The 15,601-nt window shown below is 35.3% G+C and overlaps 1 protein-coding gene across 1 annotated transcript; it reads right to left on the bottom strand.

The window, feature by feature from the left end:
* Nucleotides 1-3,666: 3,666 nt before the first annotated feature.
* Nucleotides 3,667-5,459, bottom strand: LOC106382001 (ethylene-responsive transcription factor ERF119). Its single transcript, XM_013821950.3, has 2 exons — nt 5,156-5,459; nt 3,667-5,063 (listed from the first exon to the last, which is right to left on the bottom strand). The coding sequence occupies exon 2, from the start codon at nt 4,937-4,939 to the stop codon at nt 3,998-4,000; it is 942 nt and encodes a 313-aa protein (XP_013677404.2). The 5' UTR covers nt 4,940-5,063; nt 5,156-5,459; the 3' UTR covers nt 3,667-3,997.
* Nucleotides 5,460-15,601: the final 10,142 nt, after the last annotated feature.

Here is a 15,601-nt window from a genome sequence, read left to right as displayed (position 1 = left end):
CTTAAAGTCATAGCCAAGCAAGTAAAGTTTATTCATATGTATAAGATAATGATATTAGTTTGGTTTTCAAATTTAGAAAACATTGATCAAAATATAGTTTCACCTTATAAAGGTTTGTGGCTTGTTTTACATTTCTATATACTACTTTTATTTGGGAAACTGGTTCTAAATGAATATTTTGCAGTAAATTTATATTAATTTTTAATATATGTTGGACTTTGATCTGATCTTTGAATGTTGAAACTACAAGTCTCCGACGTGGTATTGTTTGGTGGGGTCAACGATGCACATTCTTGTATCTTGACTGTGAAGAAAGCATATGTGGAACGTGGCATGGCTTCACCTCCATTGTAACATTCTAAAAGAACTTTTATATATTAACCATATTCTAAATTCATTTAATATCCTTTTCACAAATACATATTAACGAGCGGGCCCTGACACATCTGTGTAATTTGCTGTAAAAGGTTGATACACTGAAGTCAATTAGCTTTTACGTTTGTTCAACCATTCTAAAACTTGCAGCATTTTTAAATGACCTTGGAGTGTATTATAAAATAACCTTACCGTTTGAAAAACGGCGAGAAAAGGCTTGGTTGTTCGTTGTGGTATAGTTGAGACTATAACAAATGCAATTAATTACGAAATGAATGAATCTACCGGTAAAACTAGTGATAGAAAAACTATAAAATTTATTGATAATTGCGACATTATGTGTTTTAGACCATTGTTGACGGAGAAAAAAAGAGTGTTTTAGACCATATAAAAAGAAAACCACTTTGTAAAGCTCTAATTTCATATGGTTATAATATTATACTCCATACCAAAACTCATGTTTCTAGGCATTTTCAGTAACTGAATTGCGTGAAAATACATAATTTTCTTACAGTCTAGTCTTAGGTAGTACTAAAGTAAATATTCATATATATTGGCAACCGGACAGTATGTCCTTGTAAATATGTTATTTTCTTTTGTAGCTATAACAAATTGTTGACTTTTCAACATTAAGAACTGCAAAATTTCGTTTCCACGAACTTTAACAACCGGCGGTCAGCCATATACTATGATAATATGTATGTTGTAAGTCCATACTATATTCGCGTAATTGTCTTTTGTTAGAGTTCGCCAATTTCATGACGAACTAGCCCAAGAAGAAGAATGATTTGTAATTGGGCTTTCGGTATTATGCGTTGAGCTTTAGGTATCACATGAAACGCTTATGCCCGGCTTCCTATCGGGTATTGTTATCATTAATGTGGAATAAAGTATCAATTTTTTTCTTTTGTTACAGAGAGTGGTATAGTTAACATTATCATTTTTATGCGGAAAAAAGGTTTTTCAAAAATGAATTTTGTTAAAAAAGTATGGTGAGGCCATTTTATCAGCTATATCTACACCAAACATGTGAGAGGATCCTACCAGTTCATTCTGGCATAGGTGAACGCACCGTCGATGTTCTTGGAGTTCCTATTGAATCAGGACTAAAGAACCCACAAACCACTTAACTGTAACCACCATAAATTTTTGACAGATATGTCATATAAGTAGAGATGGGCAAAACATTCAGATCCGAAAAAACGCACCAATCCAAAACATTAATACGGAACCCGAACCGAAACTGATAAAATATCCAAACGGATCCATGATTTTAATATCCAAAACGAATCCGAACCAAAATATTTTGAAAACCCGAAAATATCCAAATCATTATTATATACTTCAATATAATATTTAGTTTTCGATTTAATATTAACAGAATATCTAAAAATACTTGGAATTATCTAAAATAAATAAAAATATCCAGAACAGACAAAAATAAATATTCCAAAATAGTAAAATTACTTAAAACACCATATATATCTGAAATTTCTATCAGTTTTCATTCAAATATTCAAACCAAACCAATTTTCATGTTAATTTTAAATATTTAGTCATATTTTATTCAAATTTATATGTTATATATATGTTATGTATTTTTAATTTTGAGAACTTTAAAATATATTTGGATTTTTGAATTATTTTACATAATTAATACTCAAACTGAGAACTTTAAAACATAAATACTCAAGTGGGAATTATAAACATGTAATCTCAAAAATCTGAAATTTGAATAAATCCGAACTGAATCCGAACAAGTACATGAAAATCCACCCACAAACATAACATAGGTACAGAAGAAAGCTATTCTACCATGCCCTCTACTATAAGAGGAAAAGAAAAGTAAAACTCACAGTTGCATAAGAAATAGCTCAAAGAGAGTTTCAACCCAATTTACTGGCTTTCTCTAGTTCTCTAAATACTCAAAACAAATACGAGTCTTGATTCACATACAAACCCCTCTGCAAAACTATACATTTTCCCAAATTATTGGTCTCAGTAAACTAATAACTAACTTATGCATCAAAGAGTCTTGGGGAAAGAAAACCTTTTTTTCCTTTTGAACAACTTGAAGCCAGTTTTTTAGCAAAAAAAAAAAACTCGAAGCCATTTCTCTTGTGCAAAAACTACGGCATGCCCCAAAGAGCATATGAAGCCAATTCAACGGCTCCAGCACTAAGTAATTCCTCGTCTCTCAGTAGATGAACATCTATCATATGTTCGTTAGCTAGTTTCCTTGGAACAAAGATCCCCAGCTGATACACTAGTATTAAGAACAAGATATTCACACTATATAGTTTGAAATATAATTTAACGTAACGTGTTGCAACATGCTAAAAGGTACCAAATGATCTTATCTAGAATTTAATTATATAGCGGATTGCTTGAAGAAAGCAAATACTACTAAATTGTTATTTAGTTTCAAGTCACTTTTTTTTTTTTTTTTTTTTTGGTCGAATTTTAGTTTCAAGTCACTAACTTCCACACTTTGCAAAAAGTTTCTTTCAAATGATAATGACAACTAAAAAAGAGCCACTTAAATGAAACCAAGTATACGTTGAGCATGTCAAATCTCAAATCTCCGATGGACAAGTTGATGTCTTTTTTCTCTCGATCCAATTAATCTTAGAAGATTGTTTTTCTATCAGCATCTTAAGAATTCGCTTCAAATTTTCGAAAGCAAAATAATAATAATAATTCTGTCCAGTAAAACGAAACTAATAAGCTCATTCTGAAGTTATGAAATCTCTTGACACAGAATAACTGAAAACGGTTCTTGTTATAATCTTTATTTTTAATCTTTTTACTAAACTTGGAATTAATTGAAATATATAGTTTAAGGAAACCTTTTGAAGACTTGTAATGTAAGCAAAGGTTTTCTTCCACGAAACAAGATATAATTACTAAAACAAAAAAAACTTTTGAAAATGATTTAAGAACAAACGCAACTAGAGCGGTGAGTATTGGTGTGCTAATGTGATAAATGATCATCAACCAACCACACTCATTAACTTTCCTTCATGTTTATATTGGACCACACTTGTTCTTGTCTCGACCTTCCAAAAAAATTCTACTCAAACCTAATTCAAAAGGCCTAAACCCTAACACAAGGTTTATACATTTTAAATCCCAAGAAGAGATACCTCACTGTTTCGAGTTGTATGTCAAAACTAACTCAGTCAACATACACTCTAAGCTGAGTTTTTGATAATAAATAATCTGTTCTTGAGCTAGGAACCACTCCCATAGAACTCTGGTGATGATGAATCAAAAGAGGAGAAGAAGATATACACAAAACAATAACTTTGGTTTTCACATACATTATCAACAACTCAATAGGCAAAACTTACAAAGATTGAGAGAGTTTACAAAACAGAACCCCTCTGAGATTACAATTTTGATCTCACCTCGCTCTATCTTTCTTCACAACATCAAAACTATTACACGTTAAACAAAACTTTGTAGTAACACCAACACACAAAACTTATGTCTCTTTTTAGGGGTTCTTGCTTGCCCCTGCGATTAACTGCCTCTGCTATACTGTAATAACTTAAACAAAAACAGAGCTTTTTTTTACCTTGCTCCTATGGCTAATAATAACACCACCTATCTGCAAAACTTATGGGCACGCGATATTAAGAGGAGTGGTTGTACTCGTTGCAAGATGATCGACGAAAGTAAACTTGTCAATGGTGGTTCCAATGAGACCAAGATCGATCTCCACGTCTGAGAAATCATAGTCTGGAAGTTCGCTTGGACCGTCGCATTCTAGACCAATGATGTTCATGTCATCTATACCGCAGTAATCATCCAAGAGCTGGTCGTCCTTCTCTTCAGTGAAGAGAAAATCAAGCTCACAAGCATTTGGGATCAATGACTCATCGATGAAGCAACCCATATCAGGAATCTGTAGATCTGCGAAGTTGAAACCAAAACTCGCCTTCTTCGAATCAGTTACCTTCATATCAAGACCAATGCTTGACACAGCTTCAACATTAGAGACCATCGAAACAGAGTCATTTGAAGCAGTTGAATCACAGGGAGCAGCAGCCAAAGCATCAAACTCGAGCTTCTTGGTAGCGTAAGCATCAGCTGCTTGTTCAAGTGTCTCGTAAGTACCCAACCAAGTTCTTGTCTTGGTGATTGGATGTCTGATCTCAGCAGCCCATTTGCCCCATTTCCGCTGCCTTACACCAACGGGCTTGGTGACACTAGAGCGCCCAACAACCTGAGAGGCTTTCCCACTTAAAGCCTTTTTGCTTCCACCATTGTTATTACTCTCCTGAACGTAAGAGCTTTCAGACTCTGCTTGAGCAGTGGCTTGAGAGAAAGGACGGTCGATCTCACAGACATAACGTTTCCTTCTCCGACTAGTTTCAACATCTTCCTCGCCGGAAGAATAGTCAGTAGCGTAAGGATCATTCACAAGGAAACGGATCTTTCTCATAGTCTTCAGATCTTCAGATAAACCAGGGAGGCGGTTTAGCTGGAAAGTTTTCTTCTTGGGCTTTTTGCTGGGCTTGGTGGCGTGAAGGGAAGAACGTTTCTTTGGTTCAGCCATTTTATCGAACACTTGGTGTGCAGAATCTAAAACCAAACCCCTCTAAAAACCCTCTCAAAATCAATAAGCCTAAGAAGAACAAAAAGAGTTGATTTATACGAAAGCCTCCAAAAGATTCAACTTCCTGTTTCAAATTCAATAACCACTTCAGATTCGAACAGAGAAGCTATGAAACTTAGAAGAATAAAGTTGAAGACTTTAAGAAAACCCAGTTACCTTTTAGGTCTTAATCGCATGGAATCCGATGTCAACGCGAGAAATCAACTAAGGGACTCAGCTTTGATGAAATCGAGAAACACACAAGAACAGAGCTTAGGAAGGAAGAAGAAGAGTGAAAGAGTGAAAGAGTGAAAGAGAGTAGCCGGAGCTCCGGCGAGTTCAGAGGAACCTAGTCTCTCTCTCTCTCTCGACTCTTTCGCTCTCTTTGCCTTGCGCAAAAGTGAAAAAGAGAAGGGAGATACTCGTAGATATAACAAGATTCAAAAGAAGAAAGAAGATAAAGTAAGAATCGTATCGAATCGTAGACAGATGATATTTCTATGGCCAAGATTTTTTCCTCGCTCTCTTTCTCTACCACTGTGACAAAAAAAATTAAATATTTATGTCGGAAAATAAAAAGCTAAAAGGAAATTGGTAAATGATAAATTTAAAAAATCGAGGAATTTAATAAAGAGCATTAATAAGATGTGAAATTAATAAGAGCACAATTGAACATACACAGATCTCAAAAACTTTAAATAAAGAGCATTAAAGTAAAAAAAAAAAAAAAGAGTTAGATGAAATTTTAATTCTTTTTGTTTTCTCTTTTCTTCTGGAGAGATGCTATAATTTAACCACAGACAATGACCGTTTTAGTTGTATTCTTACGGGTGTAAGTGTAACTTTTACAAGAATGGTAACAAAACTAGGGACCTAAATTCCATTTGTGGAATTATCTTCTGGACAAACGGTAAAATTATAGTTTGCGAAAATAGCAAAAGATCATTTTATAATTTTATTCATGACCACTACTTGTCACTGCTACTCCAATGTGAAGTAGACAAATATTATAATATTCAGTAAAAATATACAATATGGTTGTAGTGACTAGTTACGAATACTCGATCGATTACATTAATAAACATGAAAACTTGCGGGGTTGAATAAGAGGTTAGTTTACTTTTATATGTTTTGATGGAGGCAAAGAAGGCCAATATCGAACGTGGGATTGTCACATCCCCACAATTGCTAGTTGCTACCAACCCAAGGATTTTTCATCACAATTCAAAAGTCTTCTTTCCAATTTTAGTGGACATGAATACAATGAGAATATTTCACAACTCAAAAACGATTTGAATTCGTCCGAGTCTTCATAAAGTCAATGATCGACGGAACCTAACTGTGTTAGTGTTCACAAATGAACAAGTGTTAGTTAATACTTTTATACTGTTTGCATCAAACAGATCATTAAACAATTACTGATATAAATAAACTAACAGCTTGATAATATTTGTGCGGTATATAAATTCCATATATGAGCTGAGCAATTTGTACGTAAGACATTTTAGTCAAAAAATAATTGCACGAAGAATATACAAATTATCTATTGAGATACAAGTCCGTTAAGTCTTTTCGGGACGTTCGATAATAAAAACTGAGATAGATTTTCTGTTGCGTAAGGACCGGTTTGGTCAAGATGGTCTCGAGTCTGGTCCATTTAAGCTTTCATTTTAAAGCTTGAGCATGTCATCTATTTTAGATTGCAGCCACACTCGGATTAACCTAAAATATATATCGACTACAGATTTTCTGATTATTTAAATTAAATCAAAGAAAAATGAAAGAAATGTCGCATTCTTTCGTTTTCATCAAGAAAAGGCTAAGCACTCGTGATTCCAGATTTGTTTGTTTACGTGTTCACAGCTTTTTTATTATCGCTGGCAACTGCCACATTCGTCCAGACTTGCTTACACCCTTCTTATTTACAAAACTACCAATGTCAGAGCGTTTGGAGAATAGGTTTAATATAAACCAAAGTTTTGGTCTGCAATAACTTTTTTTTTGTTTGCAGTATCACCAAAGTTTTTGCAATAACTAAAACCAAATTTAAGCAAAAAATGTGAAGTAAAACAGAAAAAGCAAACAGTGAACGCACGCCGGAATGCATGTGACTTGCCTACCCTACGTGACGAGTGAAGACAAGACAATATGAAAGAGAGAAAGAAAAAGCATTTTTCTCCGCCAAATCTAATATACAAATGGCCCATACTAATTACTCCTTATCATGACAAAAAAAAAAAAAAAAATTACTCCTTATCGACCAAACGTATTTTTTTTGTAAAAGCAGTAAATTAATTTGACCAAACTTTCCGACGATTGTTGGTTGATATAAAAACATAACAAAACATATAGTATATACTCTATACACTTAAAAAAATTATAGGAACATAAGAAATCCAAAGATTTATAATTATTTACAATTTTGTTTTGTTAATTATTTACAATTTCAATTGTATTTTCAACTGTGTTTTGTTAAATGTTCATATATACAATTTAGTGACACTTCTTCATCAACGAAATGTTAAAGGTTTTAATTATCTCAGATAAATATTCTATAAGAAAACAACAGTATATCAATCTATCTATACTATTATTTATGAAGTGATTTAACTTATTTGTCATAATTTTCATGATTTTAGGTAATTTTATTTATTTGTCATGTTTTAATTAGGTTTACGTTGAGTCATTAATTTATTAATAGTATAAATTTGACTAAAGTTTGACTAAAATTTAACATAATTGGTATAAATTTTGAAGAATAAAAAATTCACTATAATTTTTTTACTTCAATAATGTTTACCAATTAGAGTTTTATAATGTCGATTTTTAAATTAATAAGACATAAAATAGTAAGTACACGTTAATATGATTATGCACGTATATGTGGACAACTAGTTCCATAGCTTACATCAATCGACTTAGATATGTGTGTCCTTCGAGATCCGAAGTTGGGAAATAACGTATGTATATACTTCTTAGAGCTTATGGATTTTATCGGATTCTTCCATGTATCCACTGGTTATGCCTTATTGGAAAGTAATAAAAAATTAAGTTAAAAAAAAACGAGATTGTCAATAATTAGTACCGGGGAAAATATGCATTTCGTTTAGTATACATTCCAAAGAACATTCGTACAAAAACTTTCTAGTAGAAAATAAGAAGATAAAACATTCACTCATACAGGTGTCGGATTATCATTGTCACGTGGTGTCTGAATGTAGTCATTCGAGCACGTGGACTATTAGTAATAAATACGTAGCTATCGACGACCATAAATTGTTCCATGGACGACTCATAGCAATATAGCATAAAGCTATTAATATCACTAAAATGTGGAAAATACAGAACTAATTATGTAATAAGTGGATACGTCAGAGAAAGTGGAGAGTTGAAAAACAGAGAGTGTCGAGGGAGAGGAAGTCAAGTAGTGGACGGAAACTTGGAATATGGGAAACAGCTTAGCCGCCTACGTGGACCCCATATTTTTGTCTTTATTTTATTTTTGCTTTTCATTTCATTATCGAGTTCGCTACAATCGATTTTTATTTCCACACAATTCGTGTATATATTCGTGTATATTCAGCCCACCAAAGACCCCGAAATTAGGCCCATTGTTACATATGTCCACAAAATTCGAAGGAAGCGAGGAATGTACTACTTAGGGGGTTACATTGGTTCAAACAGCCAGATTTGAAAGCACTAGACTAGAGATTAATAACAGTTTGAATCAAAGATATATAGCGTCATGGATACCCGGATGCATCGGAATAACATTCACGATAAAACTGTTAGACAATCTAGTTACCTTGTTTTGTGACTTAAGAACATTCTATACCATCACGACTTCACTTAAACCAGGTCTCTTCTCTTGTTTAACTAATTTTCTCTGAAGTCTTCGTGTATTTTCCATCATGGACTGATAAGACCTGACAAAGTTTCCAACGTTCAGTTTTTTTTTTGCTAGAATCACGGGCTAATAATTAAGGTTTCCGCAATTTTCTTTTCCTTTTTCTGACAAGTAAACCAGTAACCTGATTTTAAGAATGAGAACACACCAATATCGAATAGTGCTTATATTATTGGGAGAACCATGGCAATTAACGTGGTTGTTAATATAATACTCATTCCGTTTCAAAATACATGATGTTTTATGAAGTTTTTTATGTTTCAAAATAAATGATGTTTTCATATTTCAATGTATTTTTTTATTTTATCAAAAATTGTGTAACCAATCATATTTTATAGTCTGTTTTGTGATTAGTTGAATAATTTTTAATTTATATTTTTAATGATACTTTTTAGATAAAAAATAAGTTTCTTAATAGTTGTGTCATATCCTAAAACTTCACGTATTTTGAAACGAGGGAGTAGTAGATAGATTTTAGAGTTAATTGGCTCTCACACACATAATTGGACTCTTAGTTAGTTTTCTATACACGATTTGATGTTACTATTTTCGTTCTGAGTTTAACCATGCTGCCAGCCCAACTTGAATAGAATTGTGTTAGTGTTGGTATCATAGGTTCTAGGTTCTAGATCTCTCTTCTTATCATAGATTCTATCTCTCTCCTTTTTATCTTCTTCTCTTTTCTCTTATTCATTTTCTAGCTTTTTATTTTTTCCTCTTCTCTCTTTTCTATTATCTTATTCATTTTTAAACTGGTTTGTGAGATAAAGATTCGAAGAAGATAAGTGATTTTCAGCCATAAGAAAAAATCTCACGATTATCGGGTGAAAACTAATTAACTTTTTTTTAAAATTTCTTTGTTTGGTTGCTTTGAATGAGTCTATACAAGATTCAATTTTTTCCTTTAGGTTTCTAGTTTCTTTTGGCTTTGACATGAATGTTAATGTCTCTAAAATTCCATATATGTTTGTGATTTAGTAGTCTCGATTTTAGGTATTAAGCCAAAGAAAAAAAAAAGTATTTTGCTGTTATGGTTTTCATGAAGGATAAAATAGGATTTCACCATTTTAGACAATTAAGAGTTACCTCTTACACAAATTTATCCTGACGGCAAAAAGATGAGGTAGATGATATCACTCAAATTACCCTAAGGAGTGATTTTACTCTCTCAAATAAGAGGTTCAATTGTAGTACTTAGGGATCGAATCCACAGAGAGCTAGGGCACACAATAGACTATAGAAATCAATTTTAAGCTAGACAAACAGTGTATAAAACAGTAAATGAATAAAAGCAAAGTGAACAAAGTAGTTAATCGATTGGTTGATTGGGGTTGTAAACAGTTAGGAGAAATAGCTAGACCCAGGGATTTATCAATCAAGAGATTCAAAACTACAATTCAAGGATGCTAATGGTTTATAGATTCATTTCTAGAACTCGATTTTAATAAGTAAGCAATTCAACTTTCGCTTGCAATTGCTAATTAGATGTCCAAGTCCAGTCTCAGCTGTCGCTTATTGACTTGGAGCGAGTGTCGATCGATGCTATGGATTGAGCGTCGATCGATACTTCCTCAGACAAGCAGTAACGACCTAATCGATTAAGTTCAACTAGATTCCTAGACCAACTCGCGTATGAGCCTAGGTATCTAATTCAACAGAGTTCGGGTTCCGTTAATTGATTGCACTTTTGTGCTTCTCAACTATCCTATGATTCTAGGTTCAAACAATTAGTCACACTGTCGTGCTATTCTAAATATACTAGATCATAGTATTACAAATCACCCTGGTGTAGAGATTTATAGATAACCTAGCAATCCTAATTGATTATCAGTTTGACATTAAGCTCATGAAATCCCTAAACCTAACAAGATGAATTACTCAGACATGCAAGCAATAACACAAATCATAGTCTGAATAATATAATAGATAATAAATCAATGATAAAACCAATGGAGTTCCAATCAATCTCTGAAGGAGAATTGATCTTCTCTCCAAACTTAAGAGAAAAAAAATAGAATAGAATAATAGAAAGTGTGTAGCCGTCAACAATGACTTAGAAATACATAAATAGGTTTCTGGTCGTCCAAGGGTATTTTGGTAACTTGGTGTGGCTTCTGGGTTTCAAACGGTCTTGAAATACGCTTGGCCCACGTTCTTGAATCACTGTCGATTGACACCAAAGCTGTGCCATCGATCGACAGTCCTTCATCTCCTAGACAACTTCCTCTCGCGAGGCAGACTAATCACTCTTCAGTAAAGCGGGAATAACTTCTGCTACATGATGTTGATTGACCTCAAACTGGTGGCATTGGAAAGCTAACTCAAATCTATATCTTGTGAAAGAAGATGAGATAAATGTAACGGTGGGAAGGTCTCCATACATATCTAGACATCTGACGCGTCTGTGCAGCTCTACACTGAAAAGGCTCCAAAAGACACCAAAATCACCACTTACCTCCAAATCGTCCCCGAACCTGTAAATTCTCTAAATAGAATCTATATAGTAGTAAATATATATTAAAACACTTATAGACCATGGCTTACCCTTTAGCTTGTCCTCAAGCAAAACAGACGGGCAGTCTCTCTGAAGGAGGTTTGAAAACAGCAGAGACTCACATGATTTAAAACTTAAAATCATCACCTCTGCAATATTGCAATCCACATCTAAGAAGTCCTAATTGTTGGACCCAATTTTGGTCGATACCATAATGGGCCGCGATCAAAGGCATGGGCCTTAAAGGGCCCGAGCCCGTAGCGAAGTTACAAGCTCGAGAAGGAGTCGTCGAGGTCGCGGAGATCGCGCAACAAGAAGCTGAGATTGTAGAGCTACCACAAAGTTCTCGAAGTCAGCTTACTATAAAGGAAGGGAAATGGAAACAGAAGAGGACACGTTGAAAACCCTAGAGAGAGCTACACATACACATCGATCTTGTTGTCTTCCTACTTTTAGATTCTTTCTTTACCGATCTCATTTGTATCAATCGATCTAGTTCAATTCATTGTATTTGATCTTAGTCATCAATAAAGTCCATTTTTACCTAATGGAAACTGTTTAACATCATTGTGTTCTAAAGATATCGTTGCCTACATCATTTATCTTCCCTAGATCAAACTCCGATCACTATCAAATACTTTGTGTAGATTTTAGGTTCTACACTAATCACAAAAGCACATTATACCATATCATACCTTAGCAACCAAATTCACCTAGCCCACAACTTAGCAAATCATGTCTGACGTTCCCCTCTACCAACCTCATTTCTTAACATAAATAAAAGTGTAGGCTTTACCATGGGAGTATCGATCACATGATGCAAGGATTTTCAAACAAGTATATGGATCTGCAGGTAAAAGTTAGTTCCATCTTTTCTCTCTACTAATTCCTCTCTTTAGTCAAAATCTGCTTTTATTGCAAGATCATTGACCAAGATTGGACAGGCTTCCATGAATCAAGCCTTAATGGTGGTTGCCACCAAGTCATGTTCAGTTCTTTTTGACCTATACCTAAGAATTCATATGAATCGAACCTTGATGACTGCCACCACCAAGTCTCATTCGAATTCTTTTTGTTGGAATCCTTATGAAGCAAACCTTAATGGTTGTAACCACCAAGTCCTGTTCGGATTCCACCTAACTAACATATATATATATATATATTTTTTTTTTCTTTTTTTTTCTTTTTTTTTGAAAATAAATATCTCTACCTATAAATCTAGGGTCGAAATAGAGAGAGAAAATGTGATAAATCTACACAAGGCTTTACCTTCCAGACTTGTTTGAAGAATCTGATCTCATGTATACCAATCTCCAAGACAAGCAGTTGTGTCAGGTTTAGTGTTGGAGGTCAGCTTTGGTTCCTTCAAACAATCTCAGCAAGTGTGAATAGTAGACATGTTGATATACTTTAGTATCTTTAGTACTATCTGCAATCAGTAAGTCTAGAATGGTGCTAAAGAGTGGTTAGATAACAAACAAAAATCTAAAAGTTCGTTATCCCTTACTTGACTCAATAAAAACTTTTTGAAAAACGTTTTAATAAGACTCATAAATAAATTACTATCAGTAAACCTCCCTCCAGACTTAAACTGCACTGTCCCCAGTGTAAATTCAGTCGGAGTTATGGTGATAATTAAATCATAAGGACTCAATGTAACAAGTTAAAACGATATACCAGACCGGAATGGATGTCGACCGATGTAAGGATGTTGATATCGGTCGTGGTAGATTAGGCAATGTCGATCGATGTCGACAGCTTCTCGTCGGTCGATACTCACGACAATCGTCTACTTGGATTTTTTTTTGACTCAGCGCTTATTTTCGGTCATTAGCTTGACTTTTGGAGATCTGATTTAGTTTGGATGAGCATGTTAACTTGCTTCAGAACAAGTCTCAGTGTCTCTCTTTCTCTTCTTGTTGATGCAGTTGAGAAAAGCTCTTGCAGAAGCTTCCCATTTGTCTCTCAGTTCTGGATCACATAGCACTCTAACCTTGGTAAAAGGTTCAGAACCTCCTCTGCAGTGCACTCTATACGCAAGACTTCCCTTTTGAAATTGCAAAGGGACTAGTGACAGGGTATCTGCATCTACATTCCTTTTCTTTTTCTTCTTTCTATTCCTGGTCCTTCCCCCAGACTTAGACTTTTCAGTCTCGAGCTGTTCTGAAAGTCGGAGGGTATCGACCGATGCGGAAGTCTACGTGTCGATCGATTCTGAAGAATGAAAGTCGTCCGATTCTGAAGGCTTATTGTCGATCGATTCTAAGGATTGGAAGTCGACTGATGCCGAAGTTATAATGTCGACTGACGCTGATTCTGGTATTGCAGGCTCGCGATTCGAATTAGCTGTAGATCCTGGATCTTCAAACATCTCTATGCATGAAATAAGCTCCACACTTTTCTTCCTTTCCATGGGATCATAGAAAATGGTTTCATCAACATTAGTCAGACACATCTTATTTCTCTTAAAATCACAAACTGCCCCTACTGTAGCCATGAAGGCTCTTCCAAAAAGGAGTGGAGATGTCTTGCCTGCTTTGATATCCATAGCATGAAAGTCCACAGGGGTAATGCATTCCCCTATCTCCACCTTAACATTCTTGATCATGCCTGCTGAGTTTACTCGGGAGCTATCCACAAAAGTGAAACTATCTTTAGAAGGTTCCATCTTTAGTCCTAATAGCTCAGCAGTGTCTATGGCCATGATGCTGACTGCAGATCCAGTATCACATAGGGCGTTTGGTAAATAGTGAATATGTATAGAGCATGAAATCAGGAACTTTCCAGGATCTTTTCCCTTCTTCAGTGTCCTCTTGGGTTTACGGCTGACCTTGTTGAATAGGAGCTCAATATCCTTATCAGTCTCTCTGCTCTCTCTGAAGAAATTGCCAAGTCTATACTTATGATATGCATCCTCAAAAGACATATCCTTAGGAACCCTATTCACCTTTTTTTGAAATCCTTCAAGTTTCTCTTTGTTAACTTCTCTTTAGAGGTGTTTGGGAATATAGGGTTTCCTAGATTTCACTTTCTTCTCAACAGGAATTTCTCGTTTTGTTGCCTGCATTTCCATAGCAGGTTCATATCTGTCTGTTTGGTGTCGATCGATATCGGGTAGATGTCGTCGATCGATACCTGGTAGATGCTATCGATCGACACTCTCAACGAAAGAGGTTTCAGCTAGGGTTTTCTTTTGCTCTGGTGCTTCTGCAGATTGCTGGCTTATCTTCTCTGTTGTCTTCAAGTAAACTGATGTCTGAGATGGATTTCGAGAGGCCTCCAAGCTGTGTGCATCAAGATCTGGTAAACGTACTCGGTATGGTATTGGTGGTTGTCAATCACTGCTCTTCTGTTGTTGTCGATCGATGTTCTCATGTTGCTGTCGATCGATTACATTGTGTTGTTGTCGATCAATGTTGTCCTTTTTAACGCGAGCTAGGGTGGGAGGATGCAGGTGTCGAGCGGCAAAGTCTGAGTGGCTCTGAATTCGAACAGTTTTGTCTGATGCCAAAAGTGGTGTTGATCGATGCTCAGCTGTTGGTGTCGGTTGACACTCGTACGAGCTGCCTATGGACATGCAGCTTTCGACTAGGAAAGCATCTTCTTCCGGCTTTTCCTGCTCGAACACTTCCCCAAAGTCATCATCTGAGATGACATTAACCTGGTGCCTCTCACTTTCCACAGCTTTCCCTTTGACAAGAATTTCTTGCTTCTTCACAGCTTATGTAGTCTGAGAAACCTGGGGTTCTAGCATTATGACATGGGCATCTAAGGTTTCAAGTTTTCCATTCAGCTCTTTGTAGAGAACATCAAACCTCAGATTTAAGTATGCACTCGTCTTCTGCTGAATTTTCAGGACCTTCTCTATCATAGATTCCATCTTTTCTATATAGCCCTGATCCTCATCCTTCTCTACAGCATGTTCTACCAACGAGACTTCATGTACAGAACCAATCTCAGCCTTAACGATCTTGTCACTATCCATTGCAGCTGATTTTATCCAGTGCATATCCTGGTTTTTGGAACTCTTGCTAGACAACAAGTTCTCAATCAGTCTCTTAGCTTCCTCTGGGGTCCTTGTCTTCGAAGTTTCCTTCACTTGCAGTATCCAGCATCACATGATATAGCACATCAATACCCTTGCAGAACCCTTTCAACAACCGAATCTCCGTAAAACCATGATGTGGACAGTCCCTTTGGTATCTCCTAAACCTTTCCCAAG

This window comes from Brassica napus, chromosome C7 (genome assembly GCF_020379485.1).
Source record: "Brassica napus cultivar Da-Ae chromosome C7, Da-Ae, whole genome shotgun sequence".
Taxonomy (NCBI): domain Eukaryota; kingdom Viridiplantae; phylum Streptophyta; class Magnoliopsida; order Brassicales; family Brassicaceae; genus Brassica; species Brassica napus.
Note: the sequence above shows the minus strand (reverse complement) of the source record. Positions and strands in the feature narration are given on the sequence as shown.